This window comes from Capra hircus, chromosome 6, assembly GCF_001704415.2.
Source record: "Capra hircus breed San Clemente chromosome 6, ASM170441v1, whole genome shotgun sequence".
In the NCBI taxonomy this organism is placed as follows: domain Eukaryota; kingdom Metazoa; phylum Chordata; class Mammalia; order Artiodactyla; family Bovidae; genus Capra; species Capra hircus.
Window position 1 is genome coordinate 58,903,222 of NC_030813.1, and position 23,068 is coordinate 58,926,289.

At 38.1% G+C, this 23,068-nt stretch overlaps 1 protein-coding gene across 3 annotated transcripts in view; it reads left to right on the plus strand.

The window, feature by feature from the left end:
• Positions 1-18,475, plus strand: part of KLHL5 (kelch like family member 5) — a 92,321-nt gene extending 73,846 nt beyond the window's left edge. For all 3 annotated transcript variants that reach the window (XM_018049374.1, XM_005681513.3, XM_005681515.3), the window contains 5 exons: positions 419-643; positions 4,372-4,534; positions 7,678-7,890; positions 12,286-12,457; positions 17,345-18,475. In XM_018049374.1, coding sequence (XP_017904863.1) covers positions 419-643; positions 4,372-4,534; positions 7,678-7,890; positions 12,286-12,457; positions 17,345-17,401 — 830 coding nt within the window. In that variant the 3' untranslated portion in view covers positions 17,402-18,475. The remainder of the gene's footprint in view (positions 1-418; positions 644-4,371; positions 4,535-7,677; positions 7,891-12,285; positions 12,458-17,344) is intronic.

Genomic DNA, 23,068 nt, shown 5'->3' on the forward strand with positions numbered 1-23,068 from the left:
CTCAAACAAAGGACTCTCCCGAAAGTCATGAATGACCTCCATGTAGCTAAATTCAGTCATACTTTTTAGTCTTCATTTTACTTGATCCTCTCAGCAGCTGTGCCCTTTTTTTAACTTTGGCTTCCATCGTGCTAAACTACCCTGCTTTCTTTTCTTCTGGCTGTTGCTTCTCAGCCCTCTTTGACAGACAGTCCTTTCTCACTGGACCTTCTAGTACCAGAGTCTGGTGTATGCACTAGAGAATAGAAGGAGATGAGGGCAGGGATACAAGCAAGGTTGAGACCATGCAGGTGCTTTTTGGAACATATTAGAAATGTTATTGTCAGTGCTAATCCTATACTTTTATATGTCTAAGTTCATAAAATACTCAATGATGGTGAGTTTTTTGTGTGCATAACTTCTTTCTGTTACTATTAAGGAGCAACAAGCATCGAAAAGTATGATCTTCGTACAAATATGTGGACTCCTGTAGCAAATATGAATGGGCGGAGGCTGCAGTTCGGCGTTGCAGTGTTAGATGACAAACTGTACGTGGTTGGAGGAAGAGATGGACTGAAGACTTTGAATACTGTAGAATGCTACAACCCTAAAACAAAAACTTGGAGTGTGATGCCTCCTATGTCTACACATAGGCATGGCCTTGGTGAGATAACTGCAGATTTGTTCGTACTTTCATGTATAGGCCTGTGTGGCATTTTCACATTCTTTACCTGGCAGAAGATCAGTGTCGCAGCTGCTGAGCCAGCAGCAGTCACCAGCATTCCCTTATGCTCCCTGTTATCTGAGAAGCAGAAGCAGAGAACACAAGCATGTATATGTGCAGCCATCACAAGTGAAAACATGAATATTTAAGAATTATGGTGTAGCACGATGGACTGACAAGCCACCATTTGACATGTGTGTTCTATGTTGACATTTAATGTTATCTAATTGGAATGCTTATTTAAAAATCTTTAGCATTTTTTAAAATGTATATTCCTTTGTTTTTAAGCAGAAATGAATAAGATGCAGAAAAATTTTGAGGTAGCACAGAGAATGTCATGATAGAGACTCTTCATTCTTTAATTCAGTAATTCACTGAGCAAATATTGATTAGCATGTGCTGTGTGCCATGCTCTCTGTTCTGTAGGTATATAAAGATGAGGAAGACACTGTCTTTATCTTCAAGAAACTGATGACTCATTCTGAAATGGACAGAAGAGAATTTAGGGATCTTGTATCAGATGACTTCTCTTTTCTCATAGAAAAAAATGGAAAGAATTATTTGCTGAGAGTGAAGAGGTGGCTGTATTATAAAATTAGATGGGGCTTGAAATGTATGTGTATCACCCAGATTTTGCTATATAACAAACCACTCCAAAACTTAGAAGCTTAAACCAAGGATCATTTCTTTAGCTCATGAATCTGTGCATCAGTTGGGCAGTTCTTCTGGTCTGGGCTGACTTAGAAGATTTCTCCTGGATTTTCTCAGGAATCTGGAGTAGGCAGGTAGGCTGGTTGGTGGTTGATCAAGAATGGCCTCACTCACATGTATAGTGGTACATGTGGTGCAGGCTATCAGCCTAGGCACCAGAGGCAGTTGGGCCACATGCCTCTGTCATTCAGGCTAGCCCAGTATTTTTCTCATGGTGGCAGTCACAGGGTTTCAAAAGCAGCAAGAGAAGGTAAGTCCCAGTGCACACACATTTTTCAAGCTGTTTCTTGCCTCATGTTTGCTGATATCCCATTGGCTAAAATAAGTCACGTGGGCAAGATCTGATTCAAAAGGTAGAAAAACAGACTCCACTTCTTGATGGGAGGACCTACAGGATCACATTGCAAATAGACATGTCTCCCGGGAGAGGGAGAATTTGTTACCATATTATCAGTTTAAAACAGTTTTGGAAAAGGCTTAAAATCATTGCAATAAAGAATTTGATAGGTTATCATAAAAGATGAATAAGTTACAGTGAAGAGATAGTTGAGTTTAGATAGCATGACTTTATACTATACCCGGTTTATTAATACTGAGCACCCGAGTAGAGATTGCCCAAAATGCCAATGAAAATTATCTAGGCATGAAGCTTGGTATGGTAATGGGAACAGCAAAAGATCAAAGAGACAAGGGATTCTACTAGTTCCAGTTAGCTTTCAATGAAAGATGATCTTAAGTTTCAAGTTAGATAAGGAAGTAAAACCAGAGAGTTGGGGCTAAGGTACTGAGAGAGGAGCTTAAAATTAACTACATGAAATTCAGCAACCAAAACTAAAACAGTAATCTTGAATCCATAAAATCAATTATTCAGTTCAGTTAAGTCGCTCAGTCATGTCCGGCTCTTTGTGACCCCATGAATTGCAGCATGCCAGGCGTCCCTGTCCATCACCAACTCCTGGAGTTCACTCAAACTCACGTCCATAGAGTCGGTGATGCCATCCAGCCATCTCATCCTCTGTCACCCCCTTCTCCTCGTGCCCCCAATCCGTCCCAGCATCAGAGTCTTTTCCAATGAGTCATCTCTTCACATGAGGTGGCCAAAGTATTGGAGTTTCAGCTTTAGCATCAGTCCTTCCAAAGAACACCCAGGACTGATCTCCTTTAGAATGGACTGGTTGGATCTCCTTGCAGTCTAAGGGACTCTCAAGAGTCTTCTCCAACACCACAGTTCAAAAGCAGCAATTCTTCGGCGCTCAGCTTTCTTCAGAGTTCAATTCTCATATCCATACATGACCACTGGAAAAACCATAGCCTTGACTAGCCGGACCGTTGTTGGCAACTATTACATAGGCACAAAATGGGAAGATGTATCTTAAAAGCAGCATGAACGAGGTTTTTAAATTTGTGTTGAGCATAAAATCCTGGGTCAAAAGTATGATTCAGCTGCAAATGTTCCTCTATTATGGGGAAAAGAAAGTGAATTCTAACTTAATGTAATTTCTTATAGTACATGGAATGAGAATGGCTATCATCTACCTATGTCTTATACAGATGAGGTTGTGCATGGGATACTATCATTAGTTCTAGGTACCATACAAAAGAGTTTACTGAACTGTAGCAAGTTCAAAGGAGAATGACCATATCATTCAAAGTGTCTCCTTTAAGCCTTTATTTCCATTTTGTGTTGTTCAGAACAGCTTTGTTCTTACTAATTTACCTTATAATAAATGTTTTAAACAAACATTATTTAAAATAATGTGTGAACTTACAGAAGAAATCTTAAGTAAATTTTAAATTACTTAATTACACTCACACACACATGTAAAAATATAAAATTGTCTATGTTTTATGTATATTTGGAGATAGACTGGCAATCTCCTATAGCTAATACTGGTAGGACACAAATGAGTAGAATGGTATGTTGATTTGGTTCTTGCATGGACGGTGACTATGTCATCTGGCTATGATTTCACAAAAATAGATGTCTTTGTATCACAATATTTGTATTTTGGCCTTCAAGTGATATGTATTTATATCTCACCTGACTATGGTCATGTCATGCTGCTGCTGCTGTTGCTAAGTCACTTCCCCAAACCCTCCACTGCCTTTCCATCTCATTTAGAGTAAATTCCGAAGTCCTTACAATTGTCCCGACTGCTACATAATCTGAGTCCACCCTTCCCCTCATCCACTACTCTCTCCCCCTTACTCACCAACTGGCCTCCTAGCTGTATATGCCACAGACACACTAAGCATGCCTCAGGGCCTTTGTGTACACTAGTCCTTTTATCTCACCTTCTCTTCCCCTAGATACCTTCAAGCCTGGTTTCCTAACTTCATTCACATTTCTGTTCGAACATCACTCCATCCTACACGTCTCCCTGATCCTCTCTACCCTCTTCCTTTATTCCCAAGTAAAATATTAGATCCATCAGGGCAGAGCCCGTATCTATTATGCTCTATTAAATACCTGGCACGTGGTAGAAGCTCAGTAGCTGTTTGCTGAATAAATGAGCACATGAATCTGACTTGGTTCTCTTGTGATGAATCAGACCAATATATTGTGGTATCAAATCTAACTAGAGCAAAATCTCATAATTTGAATTAAAGGAAGAAAGGAATAAAATTGCTGTTTTCAAATATATTGTAAATCCAAATTGTTGAAAATTGTTCTAAATATGGCAAAATTGCGCATATTGTATGCTTTTTAAATAACTTTCCCCACTTGGGCCTGAAAGTGCTGCCTCTAAAACTTTTATGACCAGAATTACAGTGCTATTTCTCCCTCTTACCCACCCACCTATCTATCAAGAAGAGCTGTGTTCCTTATAACCAATATCTTTGTCATAAATTTTTATCATAAATTTTTGCTCAGTTAAATTTGCTTCTTAAAGGTTCATTTTACTTATATTTCAGTGAAAGAGTTTTCAGTTTGCTTCTTTCCTGTCTCCTTGCAGGCGTGGCTGTACTGGAAGGTCCCATGTATGCAGTAGGAGGGCATGATGGGTGGAGCTATCTGAATACAGTGGAAAGATGGGACCCTCAGGCGCGCCAGTGGAACTTTGTTGCTACTATGTCCACTCCCAGGAGCACAGTTGGTGTGGCTGTACTAAGTGGAAAGTAAGGATATATTTAAAGTTCCACTTAAATGTATCAAGCTATAGCATGTCCAACTTAAAGATACATAGAAATCATGAGAGAAATACTTTGATGTAAACAAACTTTTTAGTGTCTTTTTTATAATAGTGCTAAATATAAATAGCTCAACATTAGTTAGGGTTTTATTTTAATGTACAGATATTATAAATTTCTAGTTAAGTAAATTTTATATAAATATTCAATATAGTCAAAATCTGGTGGTTTATATAACTTGAAAAGTTTTTTTTTAAGTTATATAGGCTCGCTCATATTTCTCTAAATAATTCCTTCCATCTCTTCTACTGATTTTTCCTTACTTAAATATGTGTGTGTTTTAGTCGTGCAGTTGTGTTTGATTCTTTGCAACCCCATGGACTGTAGACCGCCAGGCTCCTCTGTCCATAGGATTTTCCAGGCAGGAATATTGGAATGGGTTGCCATTTCCTTCTCCGGGGGATCTTCCCGACCCAGGGACTGAACCCAGATCTCCTGCATTGGCAGGTGGAGTCTTTACCAGTGAGCTGTGGGGGAAGCCTTTCCTTACTTAATGCTTCTTTCTTATCTTGGTAAACTGCTGAATACTAGAATGCATTTAGAAATAAGTGTTTCTTTGTTTCTTGTCTGCTCTAAATAAACATATTTGGATAGAGCCACCACTAATAGCTCTTGGTTACTCAAAGACTGAAACATATAGTATCTTTTCCAGACCTTTCTTCCATAAAATGAAGACCTATATGGTTATTAAATAAAAGTTGTTATATAACTTTACTCATTCAAAATGCTTTATCATCATCTCCAGAAAGAGAAAAGAATAAAGGTTAAAATACAGAAGCTTAAAATTATTTGTAGGATTGTTACTGATTATTAAAAGATTTAGATTTTATAGATGATGAAGTACAGGCAGATAGAGATTAAATAACTTGTCCAAAGTCACAGCTAGTAAGTGATAAGTGGTAGAACCAGGATTCAAGCCCAGAGAGTCTGGCTCAGGGTCCATTCTCTTAATGACTGTACTATATCACTTTTCACAAGGAAGACCCAGGAATTCACTGTGAAGAGCGTACAGTACCTGAAAACCTATTATACTGTGCATGTGTATATGTGTTTTTAGTTATTGACATTTTCTAGCTGTTGATTTCTTCTAATATTCTGTGATCCGTATTTATATAATTACTCTACCAAGTATTAGTTTAAGATGAGGACAGTTTATTGTTAAGGCAGTAACATCAAAAAAAGTTTTTAACATAAAATTTTAACAGGTTAAAGTTTCAAATAAGTTTCAAATTCCATGCTATTAATATATTTTAAGTTTAAAACAAGATAATACTGCAACTATATTTTACTGTTTAAGATATGTTATCTTATTATTTAAGAACCAGTCTGAAACCTGGGTTCGATCCCTGGTCAGAAAGATCCCCTGGAGAAGGGAATGGCTACCCACTCCAGTATTCTTGCCTGGAGAATTCCATGGACAGAGGAGCCTGGCAGGCTACAGTCTGTGGAGTCACAAAGAATCAAACATTACTAAGCAACTAACACTTCACTTCACTTGGGTGGCACAGGTACTACAAATTATGAATTAAAATTATGAAATATGTCTTTTAAATATGTATATCTACCCAAATATAAATACTTAGAGTTTTAATGATATAGTTCAAATGCTATTTGATATAGTTCAAATGCTATTTCTTAAGAATTAAAAGATAGCTGAATATTAACTAAGGCATCCATAAATTCAAAATGTGTAAGCTTTTGTACATCCAGTAAGCTGAATTAATTATTTTACAAAAAACTGATAGAAAAATATCTACAAAGAGTTTCCCAGGTGAATAGTAAGTCTAAGAAGATTTTGTGCTTAATAAAAAATATTCATATGTCCAAATATTTAAAATATTTTACATATTTTAAGATCAGAGTAAACGTATTTTTAATTAGGGTCTCCCTGGTGGCTCACTGGTAAAGAATTCACCTACCTGCCAATGCTGGAGACTTGAGTTCTATCCCTGGGCTGGGAAAATCCCACATGCCATAAGGCAACTAAGCCTGTGTGCCACAACTACTGAGGCTATGCTCTGTGGCCTGTGAGCCATAACTACTGAGCCCACGTGCCACCACTACTGAAGTCTGCACACCCTAGGGCTGTGCTCTGCAACAAGAGGAGCCACCACAATTAGCAGTACTCATACTACAACTAGAGAGTAACCCCCGCTCACTGCAATTAGAAAAAAGCTCACACACCAATGAAGACCTAGCACAACCAAAAATAAATAAATAGAATTATTTTTTAAAATAATATTTTTATTAGTGCAGTAGTAATAATATAATTAATAATAATCTTAGTGCAATGTATTGATTGATAATGAATTTCTATTAGTTTACTAGGCAACATTTAGAACATTAACATACCAATGAATATAGATACGGTATTTTAATGTCCTAAACATTGTCTAGTAGATGAGTATATTTGAATTGATAGTTCCGTTCTCATATTTCACTGTTACAAATACATCCCAGATGACTATTGACTGTACAACTGCTCATTAATGTAACTGTTGTCCTGCTTCTGCTTCGTACTGGGTGATCACGTGCAAGTTTCTTAATCTCCACGAATCCCAGTTTCTTTACCTGTGAAACAAGGATACAAACAGTTTGTCATAGGATCACTGTAATGATTAAATTAATACATGTAGAGTGCCTCACCTGTGGTAGTGCTCAGAGAAGGTTAGTTTCTTTTATTTATTACCAAGTCCTATCTTAGCTATTTAAGAAATGTCATGGTATATTTATATACCATCTATTACCTGTTTTAAGACACACTTTAACATCTCTAAAATTGTGATGTATTCTACAATCAGAGGTAACTTGTCAGTTAGATGGCAGCTATGAAAGGGTTGTCTTTGCTCACGTGAGTTTGTTTTCTTTTCTATGTATGTACAGAATGATATGTAATATATACAAATATATGATATATACATGTGCATATATATACATATAGATTGACAGTATTTCTTACAACTGATGACACCCTGAATTCAATGAAATACCATAAGAATAACCTCTTTCTTTGTCCTATGCATAATAATAGGACTGTCTCTTATTTACCATTCAATTTTTTCTTTTTATAGACTTTATGCAGTTGGTGGTCGTGATGGAAGTTCCTGTCTCAAGTCAGTAGAATGTTTTGATCCTCATACTAATAAGTGGACACTGTGTGCACAAATGTCAAAAAGGAGAGGGGGAGTAGGAGTCACTACCTGGAATGGATTGCTGTATGCCATTGGAGGACACGACGCGCCTGCGTCCAACTTGACTTCCAGGCTGTCTGACTGCGTGGAGAGGTATTTCCTGTGAAAGAAAACTAGGAATGAATGAACAAACCTAAGCTCTGACGCTTCCACACAAATTAATAACTCTTTTTTTGTTTGTTTTTATTTTTTTTAATTTTAATTGGAGGCTGATTACTTTACAATATTGTGGTGGTTCTCTTGCCTGGAAAATCCTGTGGATGGAGGAGCCTGGAAGGCTGCAGTCCATGGGGTCGCTAAGAGTCGGACATGACTGAGCAACTTCATTTTCACTTTTCACTTTCATGCATCGGAGAAGGAAATGGCAACCCACTCCAGTGTCCTTGCCTGGAGAATCCCAGGGACGGGGGAGCCTGGTGGGCTGCCGTCTATGGGGTTGCACAGAGTTGGACACGACTGAAACGACTTAGCAGCAGCAGCAGCAGCATTGTGGTGGTTTTTGCCATACATTCACATGAATCAGCCATGGGTGTACATGTGTTCCCGATCCTGACCCTCCCTCCCACCTCCCTCCCCATCCTATCCCTCTTGGTCATCCCAGTGCACCCTGAGCACCCTGCCTCATGCATCAAACCTGGACTGGCGATCTGTTTCACACATGATAATATACATGTTTCCGTGCTATTCTCTCAAATCATCCCACCCTCGCCTTCTCCAGCTTGAGCACCACAAACAAGGCATTATGAACTGTAAATACTGGGTGGTCTGCTCAGGCAATCTCTTGATCTGTCTCCAGCAGCCCCCTCAGAGTCTTCCCTCAGTGTTACCTTAGAATTGATTACGTAATTCATTAATTGAATCCTAAGACAAACGTTTAGTGTATACCTTATTTTGTACTGGATATTGTACCTAATAAGAAAAGGAGTCTGATTAATTTTACAGAGAATGAATTAGGAGCTGGAAGCCAAATAAGTGAAAAGGAGAGGGACATTTCTGATACGTTTTGATATAAAATGAAGTAGTAAAGAAGCTGTATACAGTCAACAAAAACAAGACCAGGAGCTGACTGTGGCTCAGATCATGAACTCCTTATTACCAAATTCAGACTCAAATTGAAGAAAGCAGGGAAAACCGCTAGACCATTCAGGTAGGACCTAAATCAAATCCCTTATGATTATACAGTGGAAGTGAGAAATAGATTTAAGGGCCTAGATCTGATAGACAGAGTGCCTGATGAACTATGGAATGAGGTTCATGACATTGTACAGGAGACAGGAATCAAGACCATCCCCATGGAAAAGAAATGCAAAAAAGCAAAATGGCTGTCTGGGGAAGCCTTACAAATAGCTGTGAAAAGGAGAGAGGCAAAAAGCAAAGGAGAAAAGGAAAGATATAAGCATCTGAATGCAGAGTTCCAAAGAATAGCAAGGAGAGATAAGAAAGCCTTCTTCAGCGATCAATGCAAAGAAATAGAGGAAAACAACAGAATGGGAAAGACTAGAGATCTCTTCAAGAAAATGAGAGATACCAAGGGAACATTTCATGCAAAAATGGGCTCGATAAAGGACAGAAATGGTGTGGACCTAACAGAAGAAGAAGATACTAAGAAGAGATGGCAAGAATACACGGAAGAACTGTACAAAAAAAATCTTCACGACCCAGATAATCATGATGATGTGATCACTCATCTAGAGCCAGACATCCTGGAATGTGAAGTCAAGTGGGCCTTAGAAAGCATCACTCCGAACAAAGCTAGTGGAGGTGATGGAATTCCAGTTGAGCTATTTCAAACCCTGAAAGATGATGCTGTGAAAGTGCTGCACTCAATATGCCAGCAAATTTGGAAAACTCAGCAGTGGCCACAGGACTGGAAAAGGTCAGTTTTCATTCCAATCCCAAAGAAAGGCAATGCCAAAGAATGCTCAAATTACTGCACAATTGCACTCATCTCACATGCTAGTAAAGTAATGCTCAAAATTCTCCAAGCCAGGCTTTAGCAATACGTGAACCGTGAACTTCCAGATGTTCAAGCTGGTTTTAGAAAAGGCAGAGGAACTAGAGATCAAATTGCCAACATCCGCTGGATCATGGAAAAGGCAAGAGAGTTCCAGAGAAACATCTATTTCTGCTTTATTGACTATGCCAAAGCCTTTGACTGTGTGGATCACAATAAACTGTGGAAAATTCTGAAAGAGATGGGAATACCAGACCACCTAACCTGCCTCTTGAGAAATCTGTATGCAGGTCAGGAAGCAACAGTTAGAACTGGACATGGAACAACAGACTGGTTCCAAATAGGAAAAGGAGTACATCAAGGCTGTATATTGTCACCCTGCTTATTCAGAGTACATCATGAGAAACGCTGGACTGGAAGAAACACAAGCTGGAATCAAGATTGCCGCGAGAAATATCAATAACCTCAGATATGCAGATGACACCACCTTTATGGCAGAACGTGAAGAGGAGCTAAAAAGCCTCTTGATCAAAGTGAAAGAGGAGAGTGAAAAAGTTGGCTTAAAGCTCAACATTCAGAAAATGAAAATGGCATCTGGCCCCATCACTTCATGGGAAATAGATGGGGAAACAGTGGAAACAGTGTCAGACTTTATTTTGGGGGGCTCCAAAATCACTGCAGATGGTGACTGCAGCCATGAAATTAAAAGACGCTTACTCCTTGGAAGAAAAGTTATGACCAACCTAGATAGCATATTCAATAGTAGGGACATTACTTTGCTGACTAAGGTCCGTCTAGTCAAGGCTATGGTTTTTTCACTGGTCATGTATGGATGTGAGAGTTGGACTGTGAAGAAGGCTGAGCGCCGAAGAATTGATGCTTTTGAACTGTGGTGTTGGAGAAGACTCTTGAGAGTCCCTTGGACTGCAAGGAGATCCAACCAGTCCATTCTGAAGGAGATCAACCCTGGGATTTCTTTGGAGGGAATGATGCTGAAGCTGAAACTCCAGTACTTTGGCCACCTCATGCGAAGAGTTGACTCATTGGAAAAGACTCTGATGGTGGGAGGGATTGGGGGCAGTAGGAGAAGGGGATGACCGAGGATGGGATGGCTGGATGGCATCACGGACTCGATGGACATGAGTCTGAGTGAACTCTGGGAGATGGTGATGGACAGGGAGGCCTGGCGTGCTGCGATTCATGGGGTCGCAAAGAGTCGGACACGACTGAGTGACTGAACTGAACTGGTGAAATAGTAAAAGAAAATAAAGGGCTAGTAAGACTTAAAACTTGAACAACTTATCCATGTTCAAAACTCATATATGGGTATAGGTAAAGAGCCTGACGTCAACCGAAGCTCTGGACAGTGGTTCAGGCCCCCATCTTCTGTGTGATCAGTGGGATGGAGAGAATTGAAGGGATTTAGGAAGTAGATTCAGTAGGAGTGTGTATGAACACACCAGAAAGGTATGTGTTTCATTCAGGAAACTGGAAGGCAGCCACTGTCACTGGAGAACACAGAACGATAAAAAGTGGCAGGACAGTAGTAGGGGGAGGTCGGGGAAGATCCTGTAGAGTCTTGAAGCCCTGTTAAGGATCTTGGATTTTAAAGAGCAATGAAATGTTAACGAATATGTGTAGGTGTGTGAATTATTTAATAAATTATAAATGACTAAAAGAAGGATAAAAAATGAAGGTTTGTTGATGACAGTGAGTGCTTTCTATGAAATAATAAGCAGAGTTGGTGTTTTTTGAAAAAGCAAGATAGTTAACACCTATGTTTCACCTGTGTCAGGGAGATAATAATTCAGACTTTGCCTGCTGCGTGTTAAAATCCAGTAAAGATATATGGAAGTGTTTAAATACTTTGTCCCATAAATTACAGACCCACTATAGGACCATACCCACTGAAAAGCTGTTCATTAATACAAGAAGCTTATATAAGTCATTTGGAAGCAATATAAGTCATCTTAGCATAGTATATCTGCTCTTAAACAATTTGGGAGCAGTTCTAGTTAACATACTTCATGAAAGGGACAAGAAACTCTAAAAATGAACAGTTAACAGCAGTTGAGGGGAATTCCCTGGTTGTCCAGTGGTTAGGACTCTGAGCTTCCTTTGTGAGGAGTACAGGTTTTGATCTCAGCACCACCACCACCCAAAAAAAAAAAAAAACACACAGAAAGCAAAAAAGCTGCAATTGAGGCTGTAAGTCATCTTACATAGAGCATCCATCTTATGTAGAGCTTCATGAATTGATTTCTTCAGATTTTCAGTAGGCAATCTAAAACCCTAAAGCAGTTTTAAACATTCACATGAGCCCTTTTGGACTAGTTTAAATGTTACACATCTGTAGAATAATTCTGTTGTAATTTAGAAGTTTTCAGGAAAATACTAATTTTTTTCTCTAAAATGTGTTCAAATGTATTTTATGTAATAGATAATAAGACATAAAATAGGATTAAAGGACAGAAGGATTTTATGTAAAGTGTTCTGAGAATAATGTCAGCTCCATTTTTAAAATTTCCTTTCAGATATGATCCTAAAACAGATATGTGGACTGCAGTGGCTTCTATGAGCATCAGCAGAGATGCTGTGGGGGTCTGTTTACTTGGTGATAAATTATATGCTGTTGGAGGGTATGATGGACAGACTTACCTTAATACAGTGGAGGCTTATGATCCCCAGACAAATGAGTGGACCCAGGTATGGCATTTCATGTTTCATTATTACACTTACTGTATTTTTGTTAAGGACAGTTCTTTTGGTAAAACAGACCCGAATTATGTCCAGTATCAAAATACATAGCATAAGTAAGATAAAGTCATCTTTAATTAAATATAAGAAAACAGAGGGAGTGTTTAATTTTATAGTATAGTTAAAATTCAAAATTACCTTTAAAGTGTGAGTTAATACTCAGAGAAATTATTAATTGGTTATTATTGTTGTTGTTGTTACTATTATTAGCTGCCACCATTTGCTTACTGAGAATTGAGATATTCTAGCATCTGTAGAGCAGATAGAACCACAAGAGGCTATAATAAAGAAAGGAGAGATTGTGGAAAAGAAAAAAGTTGAATCACTTTCCCATAGATGAGCAATAATTTTTAAATACTCAAGCAACTGATATTTGGGAACAGAGAAGGACATGGCAGCCCACTCTAATATTCTTGCTTGGAGAATCCCATGGACAGAGGAGCCTGGCAGGCTACAGTCCATGGGGTCGCAAAAGAGTTGGACATGACTTAGCAACTAAACAACAACAATAACAAATGTCTGGTTATAACCTAATAAAGATGGCAAACTTACTTAACATTAACAAGTAAGAAACTTGACTTGAGAAGCTTATTAACAAAAAAAAATCCATCTTTATCTATTTCTAAAAGAGTCTAGAACTTCTGAGAATGATCTTTTGAGATCTTTGTTTCCATCATCACCCAGAACAGAACCATGAATTTTCTGCCTCTGGCACACAATTCAATATCTGGTACAGAAACGGCACTTAGATCTTTAATTGAGCCAAGGTTTACCTTCCCAGGCAGTAAAGAATCTACCTACAATGCAGGAGGCCTGGGTTCAATCCCTGGGTCAGGAAAATTCCCTAGAGAAGGGAATGGCTACCCACTCCAGTATTCTTGCCTGGAGAACTCCATGGACAGAGGAGCCTGGTGGGCCACAATCCAAAGGGTCACAAAGTGTCAGACATGACTTAGCAACTAACACTTTCACTTTTACCTACGTACAAGGAGTAGTGGTAAGTATTGTCACTATAACAGAATTTATGAGAAGCCCTGCTGTCATAGAACTTAATTACTTGGGTCAGTGAGATCTGCACGTGTAAAGAGAGGATCCACAGTGTGGAGCATGAAGTGTCGCATGGTCTAGGCAGTGAGCCGCATGGGAAATCAAAGAGAAGAGAGACCATGGTTGTTGAGAGGGCTTCAGTGAGGAAGAAGTGGGATTTAATGTAAGTCTTAATGAACTGATCTATTTCAAAAAGGAAATCATGTAAGAATACATGAAATATATGTCACTAAAGCGGAAATATGCAGGCTATCTTGAGGAAGTGGGGCTGGTTATAAGACTCCGTGCTTGAAAAGAGTAGGAAATCTTGGAGAGGAAGGTTGGAATCAGGATGAAGGTCTGTAATGGTTAACCTAAAGAGTTTGGTAGTGAGAAGCCAGTGGAGACTTTTAACCAAGAGAGCAATGTAGTAATAGAGAATCCACATGTCAGAGGCTGGGGCCAGGGTAAATTGCGTTGGGGCAGGGTAAGTGAAGGCTGGGTGAAAGGACATTTAGAAGGTTGCTTCATTTATAAGGCTTGAGGTGTTGAATACCTAGGTGGATTCAAGAGATATTACCAAGTCCTGTTAATTTTTTCTTTATACACTTACTAGGTTGTATAGAGAGGTGCAGCTTCTGGAGAAAACAGCAAAAGAATGATCAGAGAGTATCTTAGTAGATAATGAAATAGAGCATTAAAAGAGAGGAGAGAGGATTTTAATAACATAAAAGAATGAAGATTTGTCATTCATGAAGTTGTCAGGACCTTTGAGAATGTGATAGAAGCAGAAGCCACCACACAGTGTAAAAAGTAAAGAGAAGATTAAAAGTAAATGTGGAAGCTAGAAGGGCATGCAATTTTAAAATAATGATAGTGATAGAAAGTTAGCACTTAATACATTTTATGTACCTGGCTGTGTTCTAAGCACTTCACCTTAAAGAATCTTCCCAACAGTTCTATGAGGTAAGTACTGTTATCTCCTTGGATGAGGTGTCTACATAGCAGGTGAATGGTGGAGTTAAAATTTGAGCCTAGGATCTTTTTCACAATTAAAGATGAAGACAGAAGAGTTGACAGAAAGCAAAGTTGAAGGCATTTTTCTGAAAAGAAGGACAGGAAACAGAATCGAGGGCAAAGGCAGGAGGAAAGTTTTTATCCTTCTCAGACTGGCGGAAAGGTTTTATCCTCCGAAACTGGAGGGGAAGATGAGAATATGAGGATTGGAAGATAGAAAGTATTTTCAGGTGAAGAGAATGGTAGGTAAAGAGACTTAGATAGTATGACCTTGATCTTATTTCTTAAATAAGTGAAATCACTTGGTGAAGGGGAGAAGGCATAATTTGAGGACTTAAGTTAGAGCTACAGGATTTCATTAGAAACTACCATCAGCCTCCTACCATGGCAGAAGAAGTTGTGAATGATAATTGAGGAACCCAAGAAGAGAGAGAAGACTCTCTTTTCCTGAAATGTATTTCATTTAAGCCCTTGGGCCAGTATTAAGGAAATCTTATTTCAAACTTGCTATTACAGATAATACTTTATGCTATAATCACTCTGTATCAGAATTCATAATCTGTGACCATGCGGCCCTTTGCTTTACATGCCATCTCCATTACTTTTTAAAAATTTTTTATTGAAGTACAATTGATATACAATATTATATACGTAAGTTACAAGTGTACAATATAGTGATTTTAAAGATTATACTCCATTTATGCAGACTATAAAATGGTCACTGTATTTCCTGCGTTGTACAGTGTATCTTTGTGGTTTGTTCTATACATGTGTGTGCTCAGTCGTGTCTGAGTCTGTTATCCCATGGATTGTAGCCCACCAGATTCCTCTGTCCATGGAATTTTCCAGGCAAAAATACTGGAGTGGGTTGCCATCTCCTCCTCCAGGGGACCCCACTCAGGGGCCAACCAAAGCCGCTCCTCTTGGGTCTTCTGCATTGGCAGGCAGAGTCTTTACCACCGTGCCGCCTGGGAGGCCCGCTTTCCTATGTCTGTGTGTGCGCATGTTGCATTGTTTGTAACTCTTAATTCTCCGCCTCTGCGTTGCCCCTCCCCTCTCCCCAGTGGTAACGACTAGTTCTCTAGATCCAGGCGTCTGACTTTTGCTGTTGTTATTATACTCACTAGTTTGTTGCATTATTTAGGTTCCACATATAAGTGATGTTAAAGCTCCTAAATGTGAACTTATAACCATAGTATCTGGAAGATAAATGTTTTCCATTCGATGGTCCTACAAATGGACAGGAGGACATTTATTTGTATAGGAAATGAAATATGATTATGAAGTCTTAAGCCACCACTCACTCCACTACCAGCATTGACCCAAAACAGGTGACCACATTGCGTTTAGTAAATTCTCAAAGCTCAACTTTCTAGCTGGTTGTCATGACATCAACTATTCACAGAGTAGAGGCAGTGTCTTGAGTGTTTTGAGAAAAACTACTAATTACAGACATTTTTATTTAAATGACTTGGAGGTTACTTCTAGAATATTGTAAGTAAATATGGTTTTAAAATAGGTTATTTGATCAAAAAGATGTAACAGTGATCAAAACAACTGATTCAGGTGGAGAACAACCATGACTTCACTCACGTTGAAGTCAGATGTATTCTTAATTGGTCAGGAGAAGAGAGTCAGAATGACTGGAAGGTCATTTTGAAATAATGTACAGGTGGCACAGTGGTAAAGAGTCTGCCTACCAAGCAGGAGACCTGGGTTCCATCCCTAGATCGGGAAGATCTCCTGGAGAAGGGAATTGCAACCCACTCAACTGTTCCTCCTGGGATAATCCTAAAGACAGAGGAACCTGGCAGGCTGCAGTCCATAATGTTGCAGAGACACAACTGAGAGACTAACCCCCCCCCCCCACCATTTGACAAAAACACTTTACGACATATCCGTACATGACTAGGTACAAAACAAAACCCTTTCCAAGTACTTAATGTTTTAATTCTCTTAGCTCAAATGCATAGATTCTTACTGGGCTCAAAATAGTCTTTCTTTTAAAACTATTCTTGTCTACACTTATCTCCACTGTGAATTACTCCAGTGTCTAGAGTACTTTAAAAAAAAAAAGACAATAAGTGAAATATTTAAGAATTGATCCTTATTCATAAGATTATATTTTCTCCCAAGTATCTCATATTTTTATCTCACTGTTCTCACGGTTGTAGAGTTAATTCACCAGGTTTGTTTTCACTCCCAAGAAGTTGGGTGGGTGATATGTATTATTTACTCACTCTGCTAACGAGTAGTAGAATGAGTTTAGACTTTTCAGCCATGCTGAGAAGGTCATCAATAACTGTGAAGTTAGTGGTTCCTCCAGAGTAAGCAGATCCCAGGCATGCAGTGTGTTTTGTGTACTCTCTGAGACAGCAAAGTCACGGCCACTCTGGATAATACTTGGTATTTTCTCCATATTAGTCACAAAGTTACTTTAAGTGTTCAGCCTTGTCTCACATCCATATTGTACATCATTTTGGCCAAAATAGTGTTTCACATAGAATAGTTCCTGATCTATCTTTAAAAGTCATCTTTAAAGAGAAGTGAATGCTACATTATTATGTTACATACCCAAAACGATTTAGTCCTTGAAGCTTTGGCATCAGGAAGGAGAATCTCATTTAAGAAAAGGGCCAGCAAAAGAGCTCGGACAGTAGGGTTCAGGCAGCAGCTCTTTGCCAACCACTGTGAGCAAACTGCTTCAATATTTCACTGACTGTTGTGGTATTATCAACATTTTTACCCACAATCCCAACACAAGTCTTTTTGGTTTTTTGTTTGTTTTTTTAGGTTGCTCCACTGTGCCTCGGAAGAGCTGGAGCTTGCGTTGTGACTGTGAAACTATAACTTAGTGCTTGTTTTCTAAATGAAGATATCGTCTTCCTTTATGAATTTAGTGTAATTATTCTACTATCAATGGATATGTTTTTAGTAAATTTGCAACGCCACATTCCTGGGCACAAAGTGCCTGATCTCCAAGTGAAGATGTTAAAACACAGGAGGAAAGAGCAGAAGAACCAGGATTAAAAACTTTCACTTCTTAGGAAATCAAAACTGCATCTGGTGGACTGTGAATGTATGTTCCTGACGTAAAAAATAGGACGACAAATGCAGTGCTCCTGACACAGCCCAGGGTTAACTGGGGATTTCATGTCATTTAATAATCAGCCACACTTTACTGATACTGTAATCCGGATTTCTTTTATTACAGTGCAAATACATCTGATAAAACTTCTAATGTATTGCTTTGTAACTTTATCATACATGAGTTGTAGTAATTTTTGTTCATTTGTTTGCTTAACCACAACCACTGTTTTAATGATATACTAAAGACTATGCATTTAGTTTTTTTCAGGAATAGCTGAATTTTCTGTGCTTTGGTTGTGGAGTTTTATTTCTAAAGTTTCTAAGTGAATCAATTTAATGAACATTAAAGAGTTAGAACAATGACCAAATGAAAGTTTGTTTTGATCTTTGGGATCTATTTAAATATTCATTCCATCTAGGTACATCTAGAACTCCATATCATGATCTTCTTCCTTTGGAACTGAAACAAGGTGTTTTACATTAAATTCAAGATATGCAAATTTTGTGGAGAAAATAAATGCTATATACCCTCTAATGTTCTTTCACCCAAGTAGTATTTAATTATATGGATTTGTTTTCTTTTATATTATTAAAAATGGTTTGATTTTGTCTTTTTATATCAGAGAACTGTTTGGATATTCTTATGTTCTCAAGTCTGTGTTTGCCTCTCCTGCCTTGTTTCTTATCTTTTGCCAGAATTAGTAACCCTTTGTGCATCTTTGTAATCAGTTTGGGGGGGGTGGGCTTATTGAATGTTTGGAAAATGAGTTTAAAGTGTTTATTACCCCAAATTTTGTACATTTGTAAACTCTTAATTACACATGTGAATGTTAATACTCTCAGTGAATTATTTATTGTTTGCACAAGTGCACTGGGCAGTATTTTATGATAAATTCTTTAGGGTATAAGTCATTAACTTATATCTTAATATAAAAAGAGTATAAACTAAATTCTCACCTTTTAAAAGTTCATATGTGGTTAATGTGTTTTAACATTCTGTATCAGTGTAGCCTTTATCTTAGTTGCTTCCTTTAAAAATTGAGCTTTTTTTTTTTTGAGCTGATTTTGAATACTCATGAAATTTTTCTACCTTTGAAGTCAACAAACTGAGGACTTCTATTCTCATGGGCATTTACTGGTGTGGGTACTAAGAAAATAGCAGTGATCATGACAAATATATTATTATTTCATATGTTCATTGTAGTGTGTATATGAATTCAGATATTTTCCTCACAAGGAGGGATCAGCTATAGAGTATATTTATGTATTTAGGGTAAGAGAGAGAAGAGGGAAAAAGTATAAGAAACAAAAAAATTTCAAAAGCAGAAATGTGTTAGTACATCATCCCTTCATGTGGAGGCTTAGGCCTGGATTTGAAAGGAAAGTACTTAGCCTTTTGATTACTTCTCATCTCCATTCATTGTTCACTCTCTCATTCCCTGTGCCTGCAGTGGAGTCAGACTCACCTTAAAGTGAAGGAACTGATTTTTGTCCCTGAGGATCTTCCTTTCCTTTATGGGATTCATTAGAATAGTTTCTTTGATTTTCTTTCCCACTGGAGAGCCTTTCTAATGGAGTTTTGTAGTCAATAGGACCTGCTCTTCTGGATACAAATGAAGAAAACTAATTTCTTTTCTAGTGACAGAGCATTTGCCAAAACATTTATTCTTCTCTTAGACTGGGATCTTGTAAATCTAGAGGAAAATACGACCCTTCTTTGTGTGCATCATCCAAGACTGCTGTCTTAACTTTTACCATTAGCTTCTTCATTATCCCAATGAACGTCTCATCTAGCTGCTCTTTATTTTAGCCTCAATTAATGACCACCTTATGAAAATTAAGAATATTTGTGAACTATTGAATACTTATGTATTAGGAGCCAAGTTTTTTGGATGCATTAATGTACTTATTGTTTTCCTTTTATTATTCTCCTTACTCAGATGAGGAAACTAGGGCATGGAGAGTTTAACCCCAAAATTACATATACCAAGTTAGTGGCAGAGTAGGGATTCAGGTGTAGGAACTCTGGCTCAGGAGTCCATTCTGCTACCACTCCTGCTTCTAGGTAGAAAAGAAGTTTCATGTGAGAAATCATTTAATTTAAAAAAACTTTATTTTAAATAAATCATTTACTTTAATTTAAAAGAATGTTAATGCTTTAGAAGTAAAATTTATCAGTTATACTCTTAGCAGAAAATTGTGGTTCCTTGATATTAGGGGGATATTTTATTTAAATAAAACTCATGGAATTTTATATACATTTTGCTTTAGAAAAGTAAATGTAAGTAAACATACTTCCAAGTTTTATGAATATTAGATAAATTTCATGGTATTTTGGATGGCTCAATCATAAATCAAAAATATGCTTTATGGGACTTCTCTGTTGGTTCAGTGGCTAGGACTCCACACTCCCAATACAGGGGGCCCAGCTGGTTGGGGTACTGGATCCCACCTACCACAACTAAAGATCCTAAATGCTGCAATGAAAATCAAAGATCTCGCATTTCACAACCAAGACGGCACAGCCAAATAAGTAATAAATATATATATTTTTAATGTTTTATGGCCAACAAAATAGATAACGTGTATGAAATAGAGGAATTTCTGGAAGTACACAAATCACTAAAACTGATTTAAGAAGAAATAAGTCTAAACAAATCTAACAAGTAAGAACTGACTCAATCATCAAAACCTCTCAACAAAGAAAGTTCAGAACCAGAATTTGGTAGACTTCACAAGTTTATAAGACTAGCATTACCTTGATACTTAAGCCAGGCAAAAGCAGATTTTATACCACGACAAACTAAGAATTTATTGCAAAAATATAGGGGTGGTTCAAATACAAAAATCAATTCATCAATGCAATTTACCACTTAATAGAATGAAGGGAACTCAGCTAGAAGAAACTAAAACAGTGACATGAAAATAAAGCTCTTCATTATTTAAAAAAAGATAACATTAGCATCTCAGTTGATAAGAAAAAGCATTTGACAGAAATCAATACCCTTTAATGATAAAAGCACTCAGCAAACTTGGAAGAGAATGAAATTTCCTCACCCTGTTAAAAAACATTCATGAAAAACCCACAGTTAACCACACAATAAATGATAAAAATTAAAAGGTTTTCCTCCAACATCAGGAAAAGATCCACTCCCACCATTCCTGGTCAATATTGTACAAGAGGTTCTAGCCAAAGCAATTAGGCAAGAAAGAAAACAAATCACAATTAGGAAGTATAACTCCATTTGCAGCTGTTTTGATCCTATATATTCAAAATCCTAAAGAAAACACATACATGCACAACTGTTAGAGCTAATGTTACAAGGTCAACACACAACTGTTAGCTGATTTCTATATACTGACCAAAAGTGTAAGATGAAAATTAGAAGACCTTTTCATGTACAACACTTGGGAATAAATCTAACAAAGGAGGTATAAGGCTTGTACACTGAAAAGTTTGGTATAAGGTTTGTACACTGAAAACATTGCTGAAATGAAGACCTAAGTAAGTGGAAAGACGTTCATAAATTGGAAGACTTAATATTAAGATGGCAATACTCCACAAATTATAGATCTGTCAAAAATCTTAACGGCCTTTTTGCGGAAATGGAAAAGCCAATTTTAAAATTCCTGTAAAATTTCATGGGACCCAAAAAAGCCAAAACAATTGTGAAAAAGAATAGCAAAGTTGAAGGACTTTCTTATATCAAAATTTATCAAAACAGTGTGGTACTGTTACAAGGATAAACATACGGACCAAAAGCATAAAATAGAAAGTCTAGAAATAAACTATAGTCAATATCTTCTTTTTTTTTCAAGCCACAGCACATGTTTATTCTGCATTGGTTAATAAACAACATATCCCCACTTCCCTTGAGAAATAGTATCATATCTAAAATACACTTTGATGAACACAATATTAAAAGATTACACAATCATTCTTCAGAATCCTGAGGGGGGTGGCTGGATTGGTCCCAGGATCACCCCCTCCCCTCACACACACAGATACCAAAATTCAAGGATGCTTAAATGTCTTAACAGCAGGCCCTCAGTATCCACTGGTTCTGCATCTACCTAAGGAGGGCCAACATTATGGTCAGTTGATTTTCAGTAACAGTGCTAAGACCATTCAATGCAGAAAACAGTCTCTTCAACAAATGGTGCCAGATGCAGGCATGCATGCTGTCATACCCAATTCTTTGTGACCCTATGGACTATAGCTCACCAGGCTCCTCTGTCATGGGATCTCCCAGGCAAGAATACTGGAGTGGGTTGCCATTTCCTCCTCCAGGGAATCTTCCTGACCCAGGGCTCAAACCCACATCTCCTACTTCTCAGGCAGATTCTTTACTGCTGAGCCACTTGGGGATCCCCAAGTGCAAAAGAATGAAATTGCACCCTTACTTTATCTCACACTGTTGTTTAGTCACTAAGTCATGTCCGACTCTTTTGTGACCCCATGGACTTATAGCCTGTCAACTTCCTCTGTCCATGGGATTTCCCAGGCAAGAAGACTGTAGTGGGTTCCCATTTCCTTCTCCAGGGGATCTTCCTGACCCAGGATCAAACCCACATCTGCTTGGCAGGTGGATTCTTTACCTCTGAGCCACCTGGGAAGCATGTGCTGTGCTATTCTTAGTCATTCAGTTATGTCCGACTCTGTGACCCCATGGGCTATAGCCCACCAGGCACCTCTGTACATGGGGATTCTCCAGGCAGGAATACTGAAATGAGTTGCCATGCTCTCCTCCAGAGGATCTTCCCAACCCAGGGATTGAACCCAGGTCTCCCACACTGCACACCACTTCACATCCACTAGGATGACTGTAATTTTAAAAATAAAGTATTGGAGAGGATGTGGAGAAATACAGCAAAGAAAATGGTAAACCAAGGTGGGGCTTCCAACATCAAGAAAGTGATTGAAAGAAGTCAGAGGATAAATAACTGACTCTCTGGGCCTGAAGACAAGCAGAGCATCTCTTAGGTTTTGAAGCATTTAAATGTAATGAGGCTAAATCTCATGTTTTATTAAATTTCTTCAGACTTGGCCTTTTGTTTATTGAAATATAGGAGGGTTGAGTCAACTTGATTGTGTGGCAGATACGTGCTAAGCATGTCATATATATGTTCATACATTTAATCTTTATAATAGCTCTATGAAGTAGATATGATTATTCCCGCTTAATGATGACTTCCCTGTGGAAGAGGTTAGAGAAAGTAAATGGGGCATGGAAAGAAATGCCGAAAACTTTGGAATGAATAGCATATTCTTTTACACATTAACTAGGAAGATAAAAAGATATTTTATACTCAGGGCCAGCCTTAGGATTTGAAAGACCTGATATAAGCAAAGTGTGTAAGGGCCTTAGCTCTGTTATACTAGCGGTCCTCCTGTGAATATGAGTATCATCTAGAAGAAGTCTAATG